The sequence below is a fragment of the Apteryx mantelli genome, chromosome 6 (genome assembly GCF_036417845.1).
Source record: "Apteryx mantelli isolate bAptMan1 chromosome 6, bAptMan1.hap1, whole genome shotgun sequence".
NCBI lineage: Eukaryota > Metazoa > Chordata > Aves > Apterygiformes > Apterygidae > Apteryx > Apteryx mantelli.
The window spans coordinates 26,264,793-26,282,916 of NC_089983.1; the positions used below are offsets into that span (position 1 = coordinate 26,264,793).

The following is an 18,124-nucleotide window of genomic DNA, read 5'->3' on the forward strand; positions in this document are numbered from 1 at the left end:
GCTGGGGACATTAGGAAGAAGAATAGCTAAAAATACAGTCTCATTCTTGGTATATGAGGACACTATTTTAAAAATTGCCTCGATTTTAAAATTACTGTTTACAGGAAATATCTGGTAAAATACCATGAAAGTACTTTGAATCATAACTGTGCATAATCATAGAATAGATTGTAGAGATGTAACTCTTGGATGACTTGCGTATATGTTACTAATAGGCATCCTTTGCTGACAGTCTAATTCTACAGTGTACAATGCAAAATCCTTGCTTATTACTTACTGTCTTTTAAGAATTTTTTTTTAAAACTCTTGTTCAAATTAATTTAATAATAGCTGCATTACTAATAGATAAATTACATATATGTAATTCTCTCTGTGCATCTAATTAAGCACTGTTGTAGGTTACGTCAATCTTTAATTGGAAAAATGTGTAAATAACTTGGTGTTCATGGACAGTTCAGTATAAAACTTCTGCTAAGACGGTGCTAAGTAAAAGGTTGTACTTAATGTTTATATAATCTTATGTTTGGTCAACAGTCATAAAAAAGTAAGCTATGTTTTATAGATGAGATAAAACTTCTGATAAACAGATTTGAGTAGCTTGCATATCAAAATGAAAAAGCTGACAATTTATTTTGTGAGCAGAATTTTTTAGTATTGTAAAATGTAGCCTATAATTTCTTTGTCGTCTTTAGAAAGGTATTTAAAGTAATTTTTATATTAGCCATTGATGTAACTGATCTAATGCTGGAAACCACTAAGAATTTTAATATTGTTTTTGTGTAATTGTCTTCATCTCTGGTCTTTGCAGGAGAGGTCTTTGCTTTAAATACCTAAGAGTTTTTTCCATGGTGTTTCTTTCTCAGATTGCTAGAATAAAATCAGTATTTATTTCAATCAGTTGTAGATAGAAATAAACAGTTTACATTTTTAGTTGATGCATGACTTTTCCATTTGCTTTACTAGATCTTAAATTCTAGCTTCATCCCTAGTTAAATTTTGTGGTTATGTTCACATACTTCTTCTCTTCAGATCTTCAAGAAGTTCAGTATAAAAAGCTACATAGTTCTGATCATGAACTAACTTTGAAAGTGGTGGAAAATCTGTGGAGACAGATCCTGTATTGTGCTGCACTCCTCTCCTCTCCCCCATGCCCCCAAATTTTGATTGTCATCTCTTTTACAGCAGTGTCTTCAAAATGACTCCCCCAAATATTAACTCTCTGTAAGCTAGCAGTCAGTAAGTCTTTGTATTTAAGATCTTTTAGGTTTTTCATAAGTTTCTCTTTTAAAGCGTTTTTCTTTGAAGTGGAGTGGCAGAATGGCTCGACAATGTGGATGCCTAGAAAGGGAAGGTCAGCTTAGGGTCCCCCCCACAAGCAGCCTCATAAAATGGGGCATTTTAAGTGCTGTAGGGATGGTCTCAATTGTGGCTGCTGTTGCAGCTAAGTGCTTAGGAACACTGAAGACAAGTTTTTTTTATTCAAAGAAAATAACATCTGTAGACACAAGAACATTTTTTTATAAAATGTAACATAAATGTTAATTTCCCTTATTTTACGATTTATACTGGACATTGGGGCTTTGATATGGGTGGAACCTTTTGTTGTTTCTTTTAAGTGAGTACATTTTACCATAGTTGCTGCTGTTTTAAGTATCAAAGTCTCACTCACAAGTCACTAAATGGTAATTACCTTTTTTTTTTTTTTTAACTGAACTTAGTGTTGATCCTATTAAATACTATTGGTGGCATTTTTATATGGGAAGTTGCAACTCTTCTGAACTCTTCAGTTGCCAGATAACTTGTGTTTTTATATAGTTAGTGATTATTCAGAACTGCATTTTGATACTTTGTCTATACTTTGAAAATATAGTAACAGGAATAAAGTATTTCTAAAGTTACACATAAAAACCTCACAGAGCTGTTTATGTGGGGGTGGGAAAGAGAGTCTTGGAGGGGAAAAGGAAGTTTAAAAACCACTGCTATTAAAATATCAGACAGTGAATAACTGAGATTTTAAAACATTTGAATTTAAATTGTATTTAAGGATGATAAAAATATGAATGAATGAGTCTAAGTCTTTTAGGTGAAAAGATTTTCAAATGTAAAGCTCTTGTGCCTGTGACAGTACTTGTGGTTATTTTGGTGGTTGATTGAAACATTTAAGAGAAGGAAAAATGTTTATTTAACTCTAAACAGAGGGAATCAGGTTGGGAATTGGGAACAGAAGGAAAAAAAAAACTTTAAACCCCCTCTGATTATGATTATCATGAAACTGAGCTTTACTTCAAGATCTTAACCAGTGCTATGCTTTCATAATTTATTTGGTATTTATTTTCTCAGACTTAACTGATTTGAATTTATTAGAAGATGCCTATAACAAACTGGATCCATCAATAAGTAACTTATTTATGGCATTATTAAACTCAGTTATAGGAAGTTTAATTGTAGTTTGCATCCATCATTTTTTTTGACAGCTGTTGAAAATAATGTAGTAAAATTGGTTTTATACTGACTTTTAGGAAGCAAATATTTGTTCAGAAGCAGTCGGGGAGTGCAAAGATCCATGCCAATATTCAGAATTCGTATTTCCCTTGAATGGAAGGTTGTGATAAAATGGTACATGGTGTGTTTTCATTGCCTGTTGAAAGACTTTCATGCAGTTAAAATAAGCATTTTGATGGTGGTTGAATTAAGAGTTTTTGTCAGTCTCTTCTCATCATGGATGATTAGACTAAAACGTCTGCTTGTCTTGACTTGAGATCACCACAGCTTCAGATAACATGCTTTGTGATTGAAGGTCGAAATATTTTGAATTCTAATAGGCTGCCAGATGAATTGCTTGAAATAGACTGTAAAATTTCAAGGCTTCCTTTTCCATCTGCTGTGAAAAGAACCATTGGGAATGGTTGAGCTTGATGATCATAGAATTACTGGATGGTGATTCTAAAACCCTCAAAGGGAAGTTGCTATGGAGATCTAGTTCCAAACTGTGAAATGATTCACCTTTGAAAGGCTTCAGGGTCTGAGAAGCTGAACACATCATTGTTCAGGTGGTCATTGGTTAGGAAATTGCTGGTGCCTGTGTAATCAGCACTCCTGTGGTAGTTAACGATCTAAAAAGGTTTGTTCTGAATGATGTGGGACAACAGCAATGTGCATAAGATGGCTTCTCTCAATCATAGTTTGCTCAGTCTGGTGCTTGTAAAAATACGGTGAGCTAAATGGCAGAGAAATGAACTGCTTCATTGAGGAAGTCTTTTAAAAAACAAATTTTTTTTTCTGTGATGGATTTGACATCTAAAGTAAAAGGAGAAGAATCTTTTCAGATTGAAAAGCTGTGGTTAGATGTTGCAAAAGTGTCACATTTATATATTTATTTTGCAAGGAGCAGAATGGTGGGGCTGTGTGTTCATGTTTATTTGCAGATTAAAGGAGCAGTAATGTTGGAAATGGAAGATTTCTACTGAGTCGCAGCTCGGGAATGTGATTAGGTAGCCTTAGTATAGTCATTTTGACCCCCCTAAAGAATTTTTGGGGCCTACCAGGCACTGTGCTGAGACAGTTATGGAAAAAAAACCTGTATGTTCAAGATCAAAGTTAATCAAAGCATATGCTTTCTTTCATATTTTCTAACTTACTTGCATGTTTCCAGGATAGTGAAAACGAATAAACTCAAACGGTTTGCATACATGTATAGAGCAATGCATTTTATCGACTATTACTAAAATTTGCCAGTGGATTCTTAACTAACTCTGAAAATTAGATGGGCGCACACATCTAATGTGCTTTTTCATGGAAGGCAGAAGGCATTTGTTCATTGTACAATTAGTGACTACAGCTATCAGTACCTAATTCAACATGGAACTGTTGTTTGATATTAGATTCAGATAAAGTAGTTCGTATTATTGTATTTCTTGTGTCTGTTAAGTAGCATCTCTAGTCATAGTTTCTGTTAATGGGATTTAGTAAAGAAGAGATCAGTGGCTACTAGATGGTGCCAGATAGTTACAGAACACAACTGAAATATTCCAGGGTGTCATTGGCACTGAAGCAAAATGTTACTAGAAAGAAAAGTAAGGGAGTTGGGGACTACTTCATTGAAATAATGTACAGAAGAATGAGTTCTTTACTTCTTGTGGACTGACTAGTCAGCCAATCTTTAGCAAATAAAATGCTCTGTTTTCTGTTGGGAGGGTGGGGTGACGTTTCATTGGGTTTTTTTGATTTTTGTTTTTAAGAGGAAAGGGCTAACATCTGAAGTAATATGTAATTATTGAGTTTTATCTGTTACCTGTTGCATCAAGATTTGAACGTTGAACAGGAAGCATTGCAAACTCTCTCAGATCTAGCATCAAATAGGATGCAAATTGTATATTACTTTTTATTTTCAGTATTTCAGGTGCCGTTTGAAAAAGAGCACTTAAAATTTCTTGTGCTTCCAGGGCTGCTCCGTTATGGAGGCTCTCAGCACTGTGACAGCGCCATTCATCTGTTGCAAAGTGATTACTGCTTGTACCACAAGTGTGAGGAACAAGCGGCCTCGCAATCACCTCATGTTTCGATTTTTTGTTATTATCTACAGGACTTCTATTAGTAGAATTTAGGTAGAATTTTTTTTTTAAATTTGAATTGGTTTACAGTGGTGATATCCAGATGAACTGTTACTACTATTATTTCTCTAAGTTTATGTATTACATTACTAATGTGGGCCAAAATATCCAGAAGAAAGGTTGCATGAAGAGACAAATATTTTTATAAGGTAAATTTACTGAGATGACTGTTGCTTTTGTTTTTAAAGATACTTTATTTACTTAGCAATCCAGCGCTTCCCTACTGGTGTATTTAAGCCATATATGTACATAATGGCACTGATCAAACAGTTGTTGTTCAAGTCCTCGTTAATGGTCACTTATGTTATACTTTGGTCCTTCCTGACATTACATTTACCCTACCTCACCTCAATAATATAATGAAATAGCTCCTCAAAGGAAAAGCATTCAGATGTATAGAGTATGGTTCTTTAACATGTGATGAACTGAATTTAAACACCTTCTAAATACCATTCTCTTTCTAAGAGCTCAGCTACACTTTTTATAAACAATGACTAGTCTGTAAACTTTTTTTTTTTTTTACTTTGCTATATTGCACAATCCACTTTTGATCTCATTTGTGTGAAGCATTGCAAGGAAAAGTTTGACAGTTTTGTACAACTCTTGTTGTTTTGACATAATTATAACACTATAATTTTAAGTTTCAGAATATTTGGGAACTGTTAGGTAACCTATTGTAGCTGAAAACTTTTCATTACTGAGTTTTGTCTGGGTATTTGTATAGCTTGATATATTGCTTTAAATATTTCTGAAGAAAAGATGCCTTATTGAAACTATTCTTTGTTTTTCTTCTTTTTATACCCTTCATTGTGGGTTCCCAGAGCATTGTCATTTTATGTTCTCTACTGAACTGAAGTGTTCATTCTCTGTTCATTATTTTACAAAGACTAATAACCCTTCGTGTTGAAGAATGCAGAACAGAGTGAGTTGAGCTGGCTGTGCACAGGAGCCAAGATAGGCTTAGTTTAACGGCCTAGACTTTGTTGCAGCATTAAGGATTTGAAATGGTCCAGTAGGAGTACAGGCATGATAACCACTATGCAGCACTATATCAAAATCAATAAAAAAACTCAGGGTTTAAGTGTCTTTTTTTGATATCTCAGCATCTTTGGCAGTCAGTCTGTGACCCAGATATACAGTAAATATTTTAATTATTCATGGGCAGTTTTTCTGGTCATTTGAGGCCAGATAAAATTGTCCTGTGAGTTTCTGCTGTTGCCTGCCAGTTGCTATTCCTGACCTGTGTAATTATATTTTCTTAAAAAGGCAGTTATTGTTAGCAATTACTTTTGTTATGGTGACCCTCAGGGATTCCAGTTAAGACTGACATGATGAAGCATGGCAGTGTGTAGTCATGAAGTAAGACTCTGCCAGAAAGACCTTCAGTCAAAAAAAGGGGGATAAAATGGAGCACGTAGATGGAGATGATTATGATGGTGAAAGTAATGTGAATGTACTGTTGTATATTTATTTTTATATATATTGATATATGTACATTAGAGTGTAATTCATAATTTCATTTCTTTAATAATAAGAACCACCACTGAAAGCCAGTAGTGTATTTGAATTTAGATCTCACTGTATGTGAATGTTGTAAATGTTGCCTTTGGTGACTTTGGGCATATACTGCAATCCTGTAATGCACAAAATTTTTGTTTTGGTTGCTGTTGAACCTGAAACTTTTGGCAGTTGTCTTCACCATTGTTTTGTTGAATAACAGTAGTATATTTTATGTGGCTCTTCCTTAGAGATTACTTGAAAGGTTCAGGTTTGCCAAGGTGTGGGAAGACAACTGTTTAGTGGGGTTAATTTGAGGAAGAGGTTCCTCTTGTTTGCTTCTGGAATGAAGGTCAAAGGCAATGCCTTATTTTTCATTCTGCTCTAATTGCTTTGCAAACTGCTTCTGCTTATGAACTATTTTTTCTACAGTGTAGACACCACAAGATTGCAAGTAGGTGAGTTCTGGTCTGCTTTTGAGTAGAAGCACTGTCTGTGATGAGCAGCCTGGATCTGTGGTGCACAGAGGCTTGGTAGAAGTTGCGCAGTAACCCTTGCAGCCAGAGGTTCCTGAGAGTACTGTGCTTTATGCAAGTGATGCTGCCATGCGAGTGCACACTATGGAGGGTGATGCTGTGGAGATGCTCCCTTGTTACGGTTAATTCTCTTTTCAAGACTTTTATGCACAAAAGGAAGGGTGTTCAGTCATTAGAATAGCAAATAAAATAAAGCAAAACATTGCTGAGCTCAGGTTGACAAGAGTGCTTGTCTCTGAAACAAATGTTAGCATTCTTCAGTCTTTTTGGTTTTTTGGAAATTTTGCAATGATCCAGGCTAGGTTCCAAACTCCCCTTGTTGTTCCAATTGACACAATTGTGTTTTGGAAAAATCTGAACAAAGAGGCTAGTTTTTCTAGGGAATTCTTTGTTCTTTTAAACAGTTTGTGGTATGTCAGCCATCTCATAAAGTTTTACAGTGATGTCTTCTGATAGTGAATCCATGCAAATTACTGCATGATGCGACCCTGGACAAAGTGTGTTGCAAGTTTGCATGGATATCCTACTAAAGAGTAACCAAGGAATCTTTCCCAAACACTATATCGTGGACAGTGCAGTGATAGTATTTCAAATATACAATCAAGGGCAGTCAGAGTGAGCCCTCTGCAAATGGAGGCATGAAGGGCTCTAAGATTTATTCCTTCAGATTTCAAATAATGTTCTTTACCTGGTGTGACCAACTTGATAGCAAATCTCAGCAGGTAGAAGGTTTTGCCTGTGGAGTGTTGACTACATCCCAGTGGTGCTAGGATGAAAGAGCAATGGCAGGTAAACACATTTTGCATCAGAAATAAATCACTAATATTTGTCATACAGATTCAAGTGTAAGGACTCTGGAACAGGAGCTTATAGATAAAATCACTGGAACTACTTTCTTGGTAGCTACTTTCTTGGTAACATCTCCCCCTCCCCCCCCCCCCCAGTTAAAACTGCTTCTACCAGGAACAGAAATGTGGTGTCTTCTGCTAACTTTACATGTCCTTAAGTGAATTGCTTTGCCTTAGTTTTTCAATGGAGGTTATATTTCTCATATCTGGTATTGATCTTGTGAAGTACTTGGTTGACAAGTACTTTTATGCAAATGTAAATTCTTTGTCTGCTCAAGAAATTGAAACCACAGTCATCTTTTAAAATCCTGTATTGCTGCTACACATTCTTATAGAGTATGTGCTGGTGCAAAAATAGGCTTGCCCTTCTTTGTCAAATACTCCCGATAGATTTGATATTGACTGGACTTCTATTCAGCTGCTGTTTCAGACTTTTGGGGAAGGGTGCTTGATTTGCACTTTCTTGGCTAGTGCAGTATTAGTGCTCAGCAGGGTAAATGTAACTGCTTATCTTTTATTATGACTCAAATTCATTACTTACCTATATATAGCACTAATCAAGAGAGCCCAAAGCAGCTGCTTTTACTGTCCTGTGAGTGTGTAGCCATATGGTATGCATAAGCTATAATGTTGTGTTCAAAGTAATTAATGCTACAACTAGTATTCTGAACTGTTTTTCTGTTATTGAAAATCAGCTAAACTTAAGAATAAAAACAAGTGTGTTTAATGGGAATTAAAACCTTTTCTTACATTACTACAGTGCAAGTAAAACAAAATAATTATTGCCACAGTGACTGCTTGCGTTTTAAATAAATTTATACATATTATTTAAAAAAAAACTAGTTAACTTTAAAATATGTAAGTTTTCTTGTCATTTAGGGTTCTGTGAAGCTGATCATCAAGAGGGTTGCAAATCATTGGCAGTTTCTATTTTCAGAGTTCCACATCCCAGAGTAATTTGCTTTAATTTCACCCAATTTAACCTATACTTCACACCATCACCATTCAGCTTTAATAGCTATGTTCTATGCATAAGAAAAGCAGATAAATGTCCACAATTAGACTGCAAATGATTACAACTAGTTAGGGCTTTATGAAGACAAAACTTAAAGGGCTGTGGCACAAAACAAAGCCACAAAAGATGTCTGAAAAAATTCTTTCTTCAGAAGTCAAGGTTTACTATGGCATTTTATTTAATGTTTTTTGTACTTGATTTTGCTTATGTTGAAGACATAGGCAGGTGCATCTCCTTGAGCTGAAAAATATTCTGTTTAAGGAATATTAGGTTTGTGTTACAGGTGATTAATTTTACTTGAAATTAGCTTGCAAGGGAAAACATACTAAATCTACTTTATTTGTTGATTCTTTGTTAACACATGCCACACTTAAGAAGCTGTATAATATGTTGACTCTGACAGTATTCTCTTTGCTCTTCTAATCCTGATTATGCACAATAAAATGTACAATCGTCAAAGTTTAATGCATTTTATAACATTACGTGTACCTACCTGAGTTGCAAATGGTCGTATCTTTTTCCTTGTAAGTCTTCATAATGCTGCTGATAGCATGTCATGCCAGTCTAAATATACATACTCTATATAATTATTATTTTTTTTTTTTTACATTTTTTTAGTTTTGTTTCTTTTGATAACTCAAAAGAATATTGTGCTTCTACTGCACTTCCTTCCCCCCACCCGCCAAGTTATGCTGTTGTGTTTCTTTCGGTCCCCTCCTGCCCTTCCTGCCCAGCGCGTTTGGCTCGGTGCTTCCGAGGGCACGTGCTCGTACTGCGAGGTAGCACATCAGTCTGCGCCTAGCAGCTCCCTTTGGTAATAGCTGTTGAAGGGGCACCAGGGAGGAAGCACAGGTATACCCAGGTCTGTGGATTGCTAGGTCTGTGTTTTGGTTCTGTTATTAAATGTTGTCTTTACAGCTGTTCACAAAAAGGTTGGTCAGTTCAGTAAATGCTGATGGGAATTTTAGCTTGGGATGCAGTTCAGGTTCTGATCAAATTGTAAATATCCCTATTAATTACTCACTGCATAACACAGACCAGCACAGTTACTTACCTTTTATAAATGAATACAGTACCAAAATACTGATATGGGGTGCTTAGTATTAGCCAAATATTTTGTTCAATTTTCCTTTAAGGATAAGGGTAATTAGAGAAATGAAGCAACTGATATACCAAATATAAATTAATCTTGAAGATATGTATTAATTTCCATAATTGCAATTAGGACCAGAATAAGATAAGTCTTAGCAGTGTTATTTTGATTTGTTTTTTAACATCTCAGTGGCAGCTTGGAGCAGGTAAAAACAATAAAGTTTAGGCTATAAGCAGCTTCGTTTTTGTGTCAAACTAGTTTTATATGCTATATCATAAAACTTTCAGTCCAATCAGCAACTACATTTAAATACTGCAAATTGTGGCAGCAAAACAATAATTCTGCTGATTAGCCCCTTTCCATTTCTTGTAAGTGAACTGTTTATGCTGTTGAGTACCTTTTGAAAAAAGAAAAAGCCAAAACAGCCTTGATTAGTCAAGGAGTAATTGGATGACTTGATTTTAGCAAGAGAATGAATTGGTTGATGATAGCCTGTAACTAAGTGTAGTGGTTCTGTTCAGATGAATACATAACATACAGTCATCAGATCTTGACAGGTATAACATAAGCAATGCAAAAATCTCTGGAGGCTGAGAGGTAAATTTTGTCAAAGAATTTTGAAGCTTGTTCTTGAAAGAAATGGAAAGAAATGTGCATGCCATTAGATGATACTGTTTAAAAGGTGACATTTGTTACTGCCGTGCTGTATACATATTTATCTGTTGTTACTTGTGCATGTGAAGAAAAGAAAATGTAGTCTCTGTGGCCTGGTTGCCATCAGGACTACAAATAGGTAGTTCTGCTCTTCCTCAGAGGAAATACCAGTGAGTCCAGTTTCGTATCTTCTCCAGCTGGTCACGCTGTTTTCCTGATCTTTGTTATCCAGTGTAACTTGAAAGCAAAGTGACAGAGCCAGCTATTACAGCATTACTTTTTCAGTGCAACTTTTAAAAGATTTTTTTTTCCTCCTGTTTTTATATTTGAACTTCTTTAAATAAGTGTCATTGCTAGGTGGATTCACCTTAGAGATCTGCAGGTGCACTGACTGCAGTAACAGAGTAGCACCCCATGCAGAGTCCTTTCTACACTTCTTCTGGCTGTAGATAAAAGATCCAGGCTGTTTCACCACATGGTTGGCCTGAAAAGCCCAAATAACGTGCACAGTGGAAGCTAAGTCCTTCTCTGAAATTGAAGAATCCTTTAGACTCGGGCCCACTGGCAAGAAAAGCGTAAACTGGACATGGCAGCCATAATTTCCGGGCTCCTCCTTTCTAGTAACTTCAAGTTAATTAATTAGCTTTGGTGCTGTTAGAGTTGCAAAAAGAATGCTGCTGTTGTATTATGCTTTACTCCTTTCCTAGCTAAAATATTTGCCTTGTTTTAATAACAATATCTGCATGCCACTAAAATGTTATGGGACTTTACTGCAGCAGATTTGTTTACTTAAAACAAGCTTGATATTCCTGATTCTGTAATCTTTGTTCCTTTACACCAAAGGAAGTATGAGGAGTATATCTTCCTGCTTCAAATGCAGATCCATCAGCATTTTCTTGGGGATTATTTTAAAAAAGGATTTTAGCCAAGATATTTAAAATATAGAAGAAAAGAAGTGGATTCCATTCTAACTTTCTTTTGAAAGGGCGACTACTAGAATTCTCGTGGGGGACACTGGACACAAGGAATCATAATCAGTTCCATAAATAACAATTACCGGTTTTAGCTTCCCAGCTGACCTTTCTATATTGCTGTACACTTAATTTTCATCAGTAGCCTTTTCTTACTCACATAGCTCAAATTTTCCAAAATTGTCCCCCCTTCCTCCTCCCCCCCCCACTCTCTACCCCATCTTATAAATGCCTTGGAGAACAGGGGCATCACTTTGATTTCCCCCCCCCCCCCGACCAAGTTTTCAGTTAAGTCTCTTCATTGTTGACAAGGAAATGCTTCTTTGGCAAGATTCTTGAGTTGATATGTATTTGATGTATATGTTAATATGATGTCTATTTGATGTATGTATGGAGAAAAATATATATATATACATATGGTAAACTGTTTCCTTTTTTCTCTTATGATAAAATTCTGTAGTCTTCTACAGTAGGAGGATGGCAGTTTTGGAGCATAGCTGTAGGAAGCAGACAAAAGTGAGGTGCTGTGGTTTGGATAACATTTGAGAAATATTGAGTCCTTCTCTTCTAAAAGCAAATGCAATTGATGAAGACAAGGGAAGAACAATAGATTTTCATGGTATTCATTCGAGAAGGTTGTTATCCATAGAGTCTGGAGGATGCAGTGGTATAGCTAGTTTGGGAAAAATCATATTAAATATCTTTTTTTATTAGTATTATTTTTTTCTGGAAATCATAAGTAAATAAAATAAAATGCTATTGTTAGATCAGATTATTTTTTGCTGAAATTCCAGAATATCACAGCATCTTTTCTGTAAAATATTTTTTTTAGCAAGAAAATTTGAGAAAATTTGAATTTTTCATGAAAAAATCCTCTCCTGGGAGGTAATATGAAATAATACTTAAAAGAGAATTTAGGGTTTGAACTGTCTGTCTTCTGAGAAGGTGATATTTTCTAGAAGGGTTACCGGGAAAAATATCAGGAGTTCCAAGATGGCATAAAGCCAGTTAAACCAGATTTATATTACTTGCTGCTTGTTTCTGCTTTGGGAGCTAGACCACAATGCTTGGCAATTGGCTAACCTGACAGGTGCAGGTGCACTGCAGAAGGATAGTGCATAGACTTGTTTCAGACCTTGGAAAGGTCCCTCATATGTACCAAATACAAGGAAGATGAAGCCTCATGTCAGTAAGAAGACAGACACATCTGCGTTTGAGGTTCACCATTTTTAAATATAGCCCATAATCAGAATGGGTTTTACCTCTGATAAGTGACTGCATGCATTTGCTCTGTTTTTGCATGACTATCTCATACTATTTCTTTTCGTCCTTGTCTAAATGCCCCTTTAGTATGATTTCAGGAAAACTTCCCTCCCTCATATTTCTGTGAAGCTCTGTCCATCTAGTGGTCAGCTTACAATCAAATTTAAACTATCAGGTTTGCTTTCCTCCCTCTCACCATTATTTTTACTCACTGATCCTTTTGTAATAACTGAGGTCAGTACCAGCATTTCTTTGTTGATGTTCATCTTTCGTTTGCCCTCTTCATAGAGCTACATGTCTATAAACTGTCTGGTATTTCTGCATACCTAAGGTAGTCTTAGGTGTTCCTCCAGAAAACAAATTCTCGTCTGTTTGGCTCTCCTCTTGCATCTCAATTTATTGTTACATCCTCCCTGCTCCTTCCCATTCGACGTGCTTTAGTGGGTGGTTCTTATTTTCAACAAGATTCTTTTCAACATGATGCTAGATACCAACTACTTATCTTGACTCAAAGTTCACGGCCTGTCTCCACCTTGCCTATCTCATTGTTTATCATACAAGTGTTGCCACCTATCTTTGATTGGACAGCAATGCCATTCTCTGTACTCTATTCATTATATTTTAAAATAGAGCCTTTGAGCTTTGTTTTGTTGCCCTTTATGCTGGGGAAATCATATCATGTTCCCTAAAAAAAGGGAGTTAAAGATCTTGACTGAGGAATTTTAGTCACTAATATAGCACAGGCAAAGAGGCATATTAATAAATAGAAATATACTGCTAACAAACTATATTAAGTAATATTTGCAGATTAATATTATGGTTCTTATTTTCATCTTCATAGAATGTAAATTGCAAATAATATACACTTCTTTTCTGGTATGTTCTGTTTCTTGAATTAATTTTACAACTCCTTTTTTTTATTATTACTTTTTTTACATGGACTATGCTTTATAAACCAGGGACTGGGTAAAACATTATTTTAATAATATAACTTTGTTAATTTCTCACAACTTGGCTTTTCCCTTTTCCAGGAGATTTCTTTTCTCACATAGAGCCTAATTCTTAAGGTTACCACCAATTCCTCTTATTGAGATCCTTGGATGAGTCTACATTCATTCAGTTCTGTAGGTGAGAATTGAATTCTTTGCAATACTAAATGTGATTTGGGCTAGTCTATCATTACAAACTAAGTTGAGGCTGGCATAACAGCCACATGAGAGCCTGCATAGATATTGAGATGAAGTTATAACTAAAGTTCTCCCATCATTGTAGTCTTTCTCGCGTGTGTATTCTTTCGTGTGCGCTCTCGCTCTTTTGCTCTCTCTTTGCTCTCATGCTTGCTTTCTTCCTCTCTCATGCTCACTCACTCTTTCTTCCTCCGTGGATATCCCTTTTGTCTCGCTTCTGGATGTCTTTGAATCACTGGAGTCAGAGGCTGATCTGTTTTAAGTTGATAACTGAAATCAATATTGCGAAACCGTGAACAAGAGATTCACAAATAAAGCTTAATGCCTGTTGCTTATCAAGAAGACTCCCTCAATTTGTGCCAAAGCCTGGACATTTAGTCCAATCTGAGGGCCTTTTGTGTGTGCAAAATCTTATACCTACACATTTTCTTATGGATTGTGATTGTCTCAATAGGAAGAGATTTACGTTTATTTCCTCTAAATGTTCATGATAACTTAAAAAATAAAAAAGAAAAATGTGATTAAAAAGGAAATGTGATTTTCCTCTAAATGTAGCATTGAAAATTTAAGCTCACAATCCAATGTTTTAATGGAATGTGCAACTGGTCTCCATTTCTTCCATGAGAAGAATCAAGAAATGGATGAGGAGGAGGCAAAGCTACACTGTTGCATAGAAATGGGAAATCATCAGCTTCTTGGAGAGACTCCTTCTTACTTGACCAAGCAAGTGCCTGTTGCCAGACATGGGTATCTCATCACCGATGTTGCCAAAACCAGCTGCAGCATAGCTGCTGATATAAGCATGAAGACAACTGACAGGTGGAGAAGATTTAAAGAAAAACTTTAGTAGAATGGTTGGAATATCCATGGGTTAATAGGCTGAGAAGAGAGCAAAGGTGAAACGTATTGTTTTGTTTTATTTTTATAGGGATGGAATAACATTGAAATAATTGTTTTTGGATAACTAAGCAACTTTTTTATTTTCTACCCCTTGATGCAAAAAGTTGATGTAGACAACTCCAGAATGTATTATCTACATACTGCTTGGTAGCGCACACTTTTTTTCTTAATACAAGGAAGAAAGATAAACTTTGCACTTCTTTAGCTGCACAAATACTAATCTGTCAAGAAGGCTGGGCAGGTGGGGTGGGAGTTTTCTTGCATCTGTACAGTAACATCTTCCTACTTGTTTTTGTTCAGTACTTCCCTTGTAAATTAGAGCAGATCTGTAGTATGCTGTTTCCTTCTGTAAGTTCATCCAGGCAGCCCATGTCCCACTGCTGGGTTTGGCATGCGGGTATGGATGTGAGGAAGGCAAAGGGTACTGTAAGGGTACTGGCCTTACTTGCCTTGTGTGGGTTAGTGTGGTGGGTTTCCATTTGCCAGAGAGCAGCCTGTTCTCACTTCACTACCAGCATCGCAATTCAGGGTTGCATCTATCGCTGAGGTGCTTGTCTTCGTTCCAGGAGAGCTCTTGGGTGGTCTTCGGAGAGAGTGAGCTGGCAGGAGGGGAGGAAGCTTTGTGTAGTCAATTTTTCAAAGACTTTTCATAAGTTTATGTGAAAATGATTTTGACATTTGACTGTATTTGAACAGTGTTTTTAACTTGTGTACCACGTGTTTTGATGTAAAATATCGTTTCTAAAACCACTGTTTTGAGTAAGTTAGGAGGAAAGACTGTATTTAAGATGTGCATGATGACTTTTGGTTTGTCAGTAGAATTAAGGAATTGTTCATATTTAGCCCTTTTTCTGTGTTACATTTAGTACAAGAAGTGCATTGTTTTTTCTCTCTGTAAAATCAGTCTGATTTAATTTTGGTAATATTAAAGTAAGATTCTTTCATGGTCTATTTCTCAGGCATGTCTATTATGTTACAGGATTTGTAAGGCATGCAAATACTCTGAAAATTGATCTAGGAATAAGTAACAAACTGCTCTAAACTGCTAATAAATATTTTTATTTTTAAAATAATTATTGATTTTTAAATTTCTTTTCTTGTGATGCTGCTTATGTGATAATTTAAATCCTAGTTGAATTATGTTGCCAGATTGTCTTCGGAAGGGCATGAAGTCAGCACACATGCTTCAGTAATATCTGGTTGTTTTACCCTTATGTTTCCAGTTGGCAATTAGAAATTATGGCTTCAACTGCACTTTAAATATGTGATAATAGCATGTGTTTCTAATAAGGGCCAGCACCATTTTGTTCAGATAGTGTGAATGGTTGTCACTCATATATGACAAATGCACCTTCATCTGCTTCTTTGATGGCCCCCTAAAAACCATACCCTCAAATCAGGCCGATGAAATTAGCTGCTGTGTAAATTGTGTGTCTGAGTGGTTCATTATCTAATCACCGTCAGAACCACAGTGATAAAGTAGATTGAAACAGGGAAGAGGTCTGCCAGATGATTTCAGGCCTTTTTTTTCTAACCCCTGTTTCCCTTGGAAACACAGAGTCGTTCAGAACTTCAGAATTCTTTGTCTAGAACTTTTTTTTTTTCTTAATGCATGAAATTGGTGAACCAGTGAGGGTTGCCAGGATGATTTGTAAGGTTTTCTTTCCATGGGTCTTTTAGTTGTTACTGTATGTATTAAAATATTTAACAGTTACAGTTTTGAATTGGGCTGCCATGTTTGCTACCGATAGGTGAGGATAGGTACCAATTTTCAGGAAGGTGCTCTAGTCTGTTCCTATTTAGAAAAAACTCTTAAAGAAGTGTTACACCTGTTAAGTGCTTTCTTGAAACGGCAAAATACTGTGCTTTGTAGGTACCTGTATAGGTCTTTGGATATTAGAGTTAATATGTAAATTAACGTATTAAAATTGTATGGTATAAAATACTGCAGGTAACGCTTGTGTACTGGAAGTAGGCCAGACTTGCTGACTTTACCTTTTCATCTCAAGTGCCCATGACACTTAATAATCTGTTGTAAATATATTTTTTTCTGTCTTTTTGGCTTAATATGTAATTCAAGTGTTCTTTTGTTTTAGGAGCATTTGAAGATGATGATATCACTCATGTTGAAGGAAGTGTAGATCCTGTTCGTGACATTGAAATAATACACGAAGAACTTAGACTTAAAGATGAGGAACTGATCATGCAGGGTATAGACAAGCTAGAAAAAGTAGCTGTGAGAGGAGGAGACAAGAAATTGAAACCTGAATATGTAAGTAAAAGAAAGTAGGCTGTTAAGCACTCTCTGTATCGCATTGATTTTTTTGTATTGTTTCATTTGTCATCTCCTGCATGCATAATACAAAATGCTACTCCTATTTTTATCTGTATTTTAAACTATTACACTGAGTTGTAAAATTATTACAATAGGCTATTTGCTTTGTTGACAGCATAAGATTGCACTGATAAAGCTAATCATCTTTTTTTTTGTTTGTTTAGCTTAGTTTCTTGCTGACACACTGTTTGTATGAGACTTGCCAATGCTTCATCAAACTTGCATCAAAGGTTTAGTTTGAATTCAAATTCAGTAGTCACTTCTGAACTATTCCTGTTGTTAAACTCTAATCTGATGTAGATAATACGGTTCCTAGTAGCCACCAAGTAAATGCTTTTTTTCTCGATAACACGCTGTGGGTGCACTTCGTGGCTTTTAGTGCATGTTAAACAGAGGCTGCTAGTTAAAATTAATTTTCGAATGTTGTTGGAGAAAGCTGTTTAAATGAGCTCAGTTAGGATAGTAGTGATGTCTTTTTGTGGAGTAGAAATATATAATAGTTATCAACATAAATATATATTTTTGTAAATGATTATTTAACTACCACTTGACTTTTGAGTCTACTACACTTTGACACTAGTTTAGTCATTAATCTGTCTTTATTTCATTAATATTCTGCTGATATTTCTGGTGGTATATAAAGCATATTCTTGATTATTACAACAGCATACCAATTTGGAAACAGACTATCTGTGCTTAGCAATTAAGATGTAAAAACTATTGTTTTCCCCCATGGCTTTTTAGATAACAAGCGATAAGAAAAACATTACCATATCAGTGCTGGTGTTTTTATTTATCAGTGTTGAAGTACAAAAAAAATTTGCTGTCCCTAGCTGGTGTTTGAAGAATAGGAAGTGGAACTGAGTATCTCTCTCGAAGATGTTCATCTTCCTGATGCAGCGTTTAAGAGCACTTCCTTGGTAACTTCTGTTGGAGGAGAACTAGCCTTCATCTGGCTTTAAAACTGTTTTATTCCCTAATTGGTCCAAGCCAGAAGAAAAAGCTACTGTAGGATGATTTGAAGGCTTTCACATAAGCACAGAGAGAGAAGTAGGTATGCTTCCTTTAAGATCTTATCTGACACCTGTCAACCCAGCCTTGGGTACATATGGGTGGTGATTTTTGTTCTTTACAAAAGGTTGCACCTGCTTAGAGGAACAGTGCAGCTTACGCCTAGAGTTTCAAAGAGCATCCATGCAGTCTTCCACCTTTTAA

At 35.8% G+C, this 18,124-nt stretch overlaps 1 protein-coding gene across 2 annotated transcripts in view; it reads left to right on the forward strand.

Moving 5' to 3' along the window:
• Window positions 1-18,124, forward strand: part of OLA1 (Obg like ATPase 1) — a 111,698-nt gene that overhangs the window by 40,488 nt on the left and 53,086 nt on the right. For both annotated transcript variants that reach the window (XM_067299042.1, XM_067299043.1), the window contains one exon: window positions 16,671-16,846. In XM_067299042.1, the coding sequence (XP_067155143.1) occupies window positions 16,671-16,846 (176 nt within the window). The remainder of the gene's footprint in view (window positions 1-16,670; window positions 16,847-18,124) is intronic.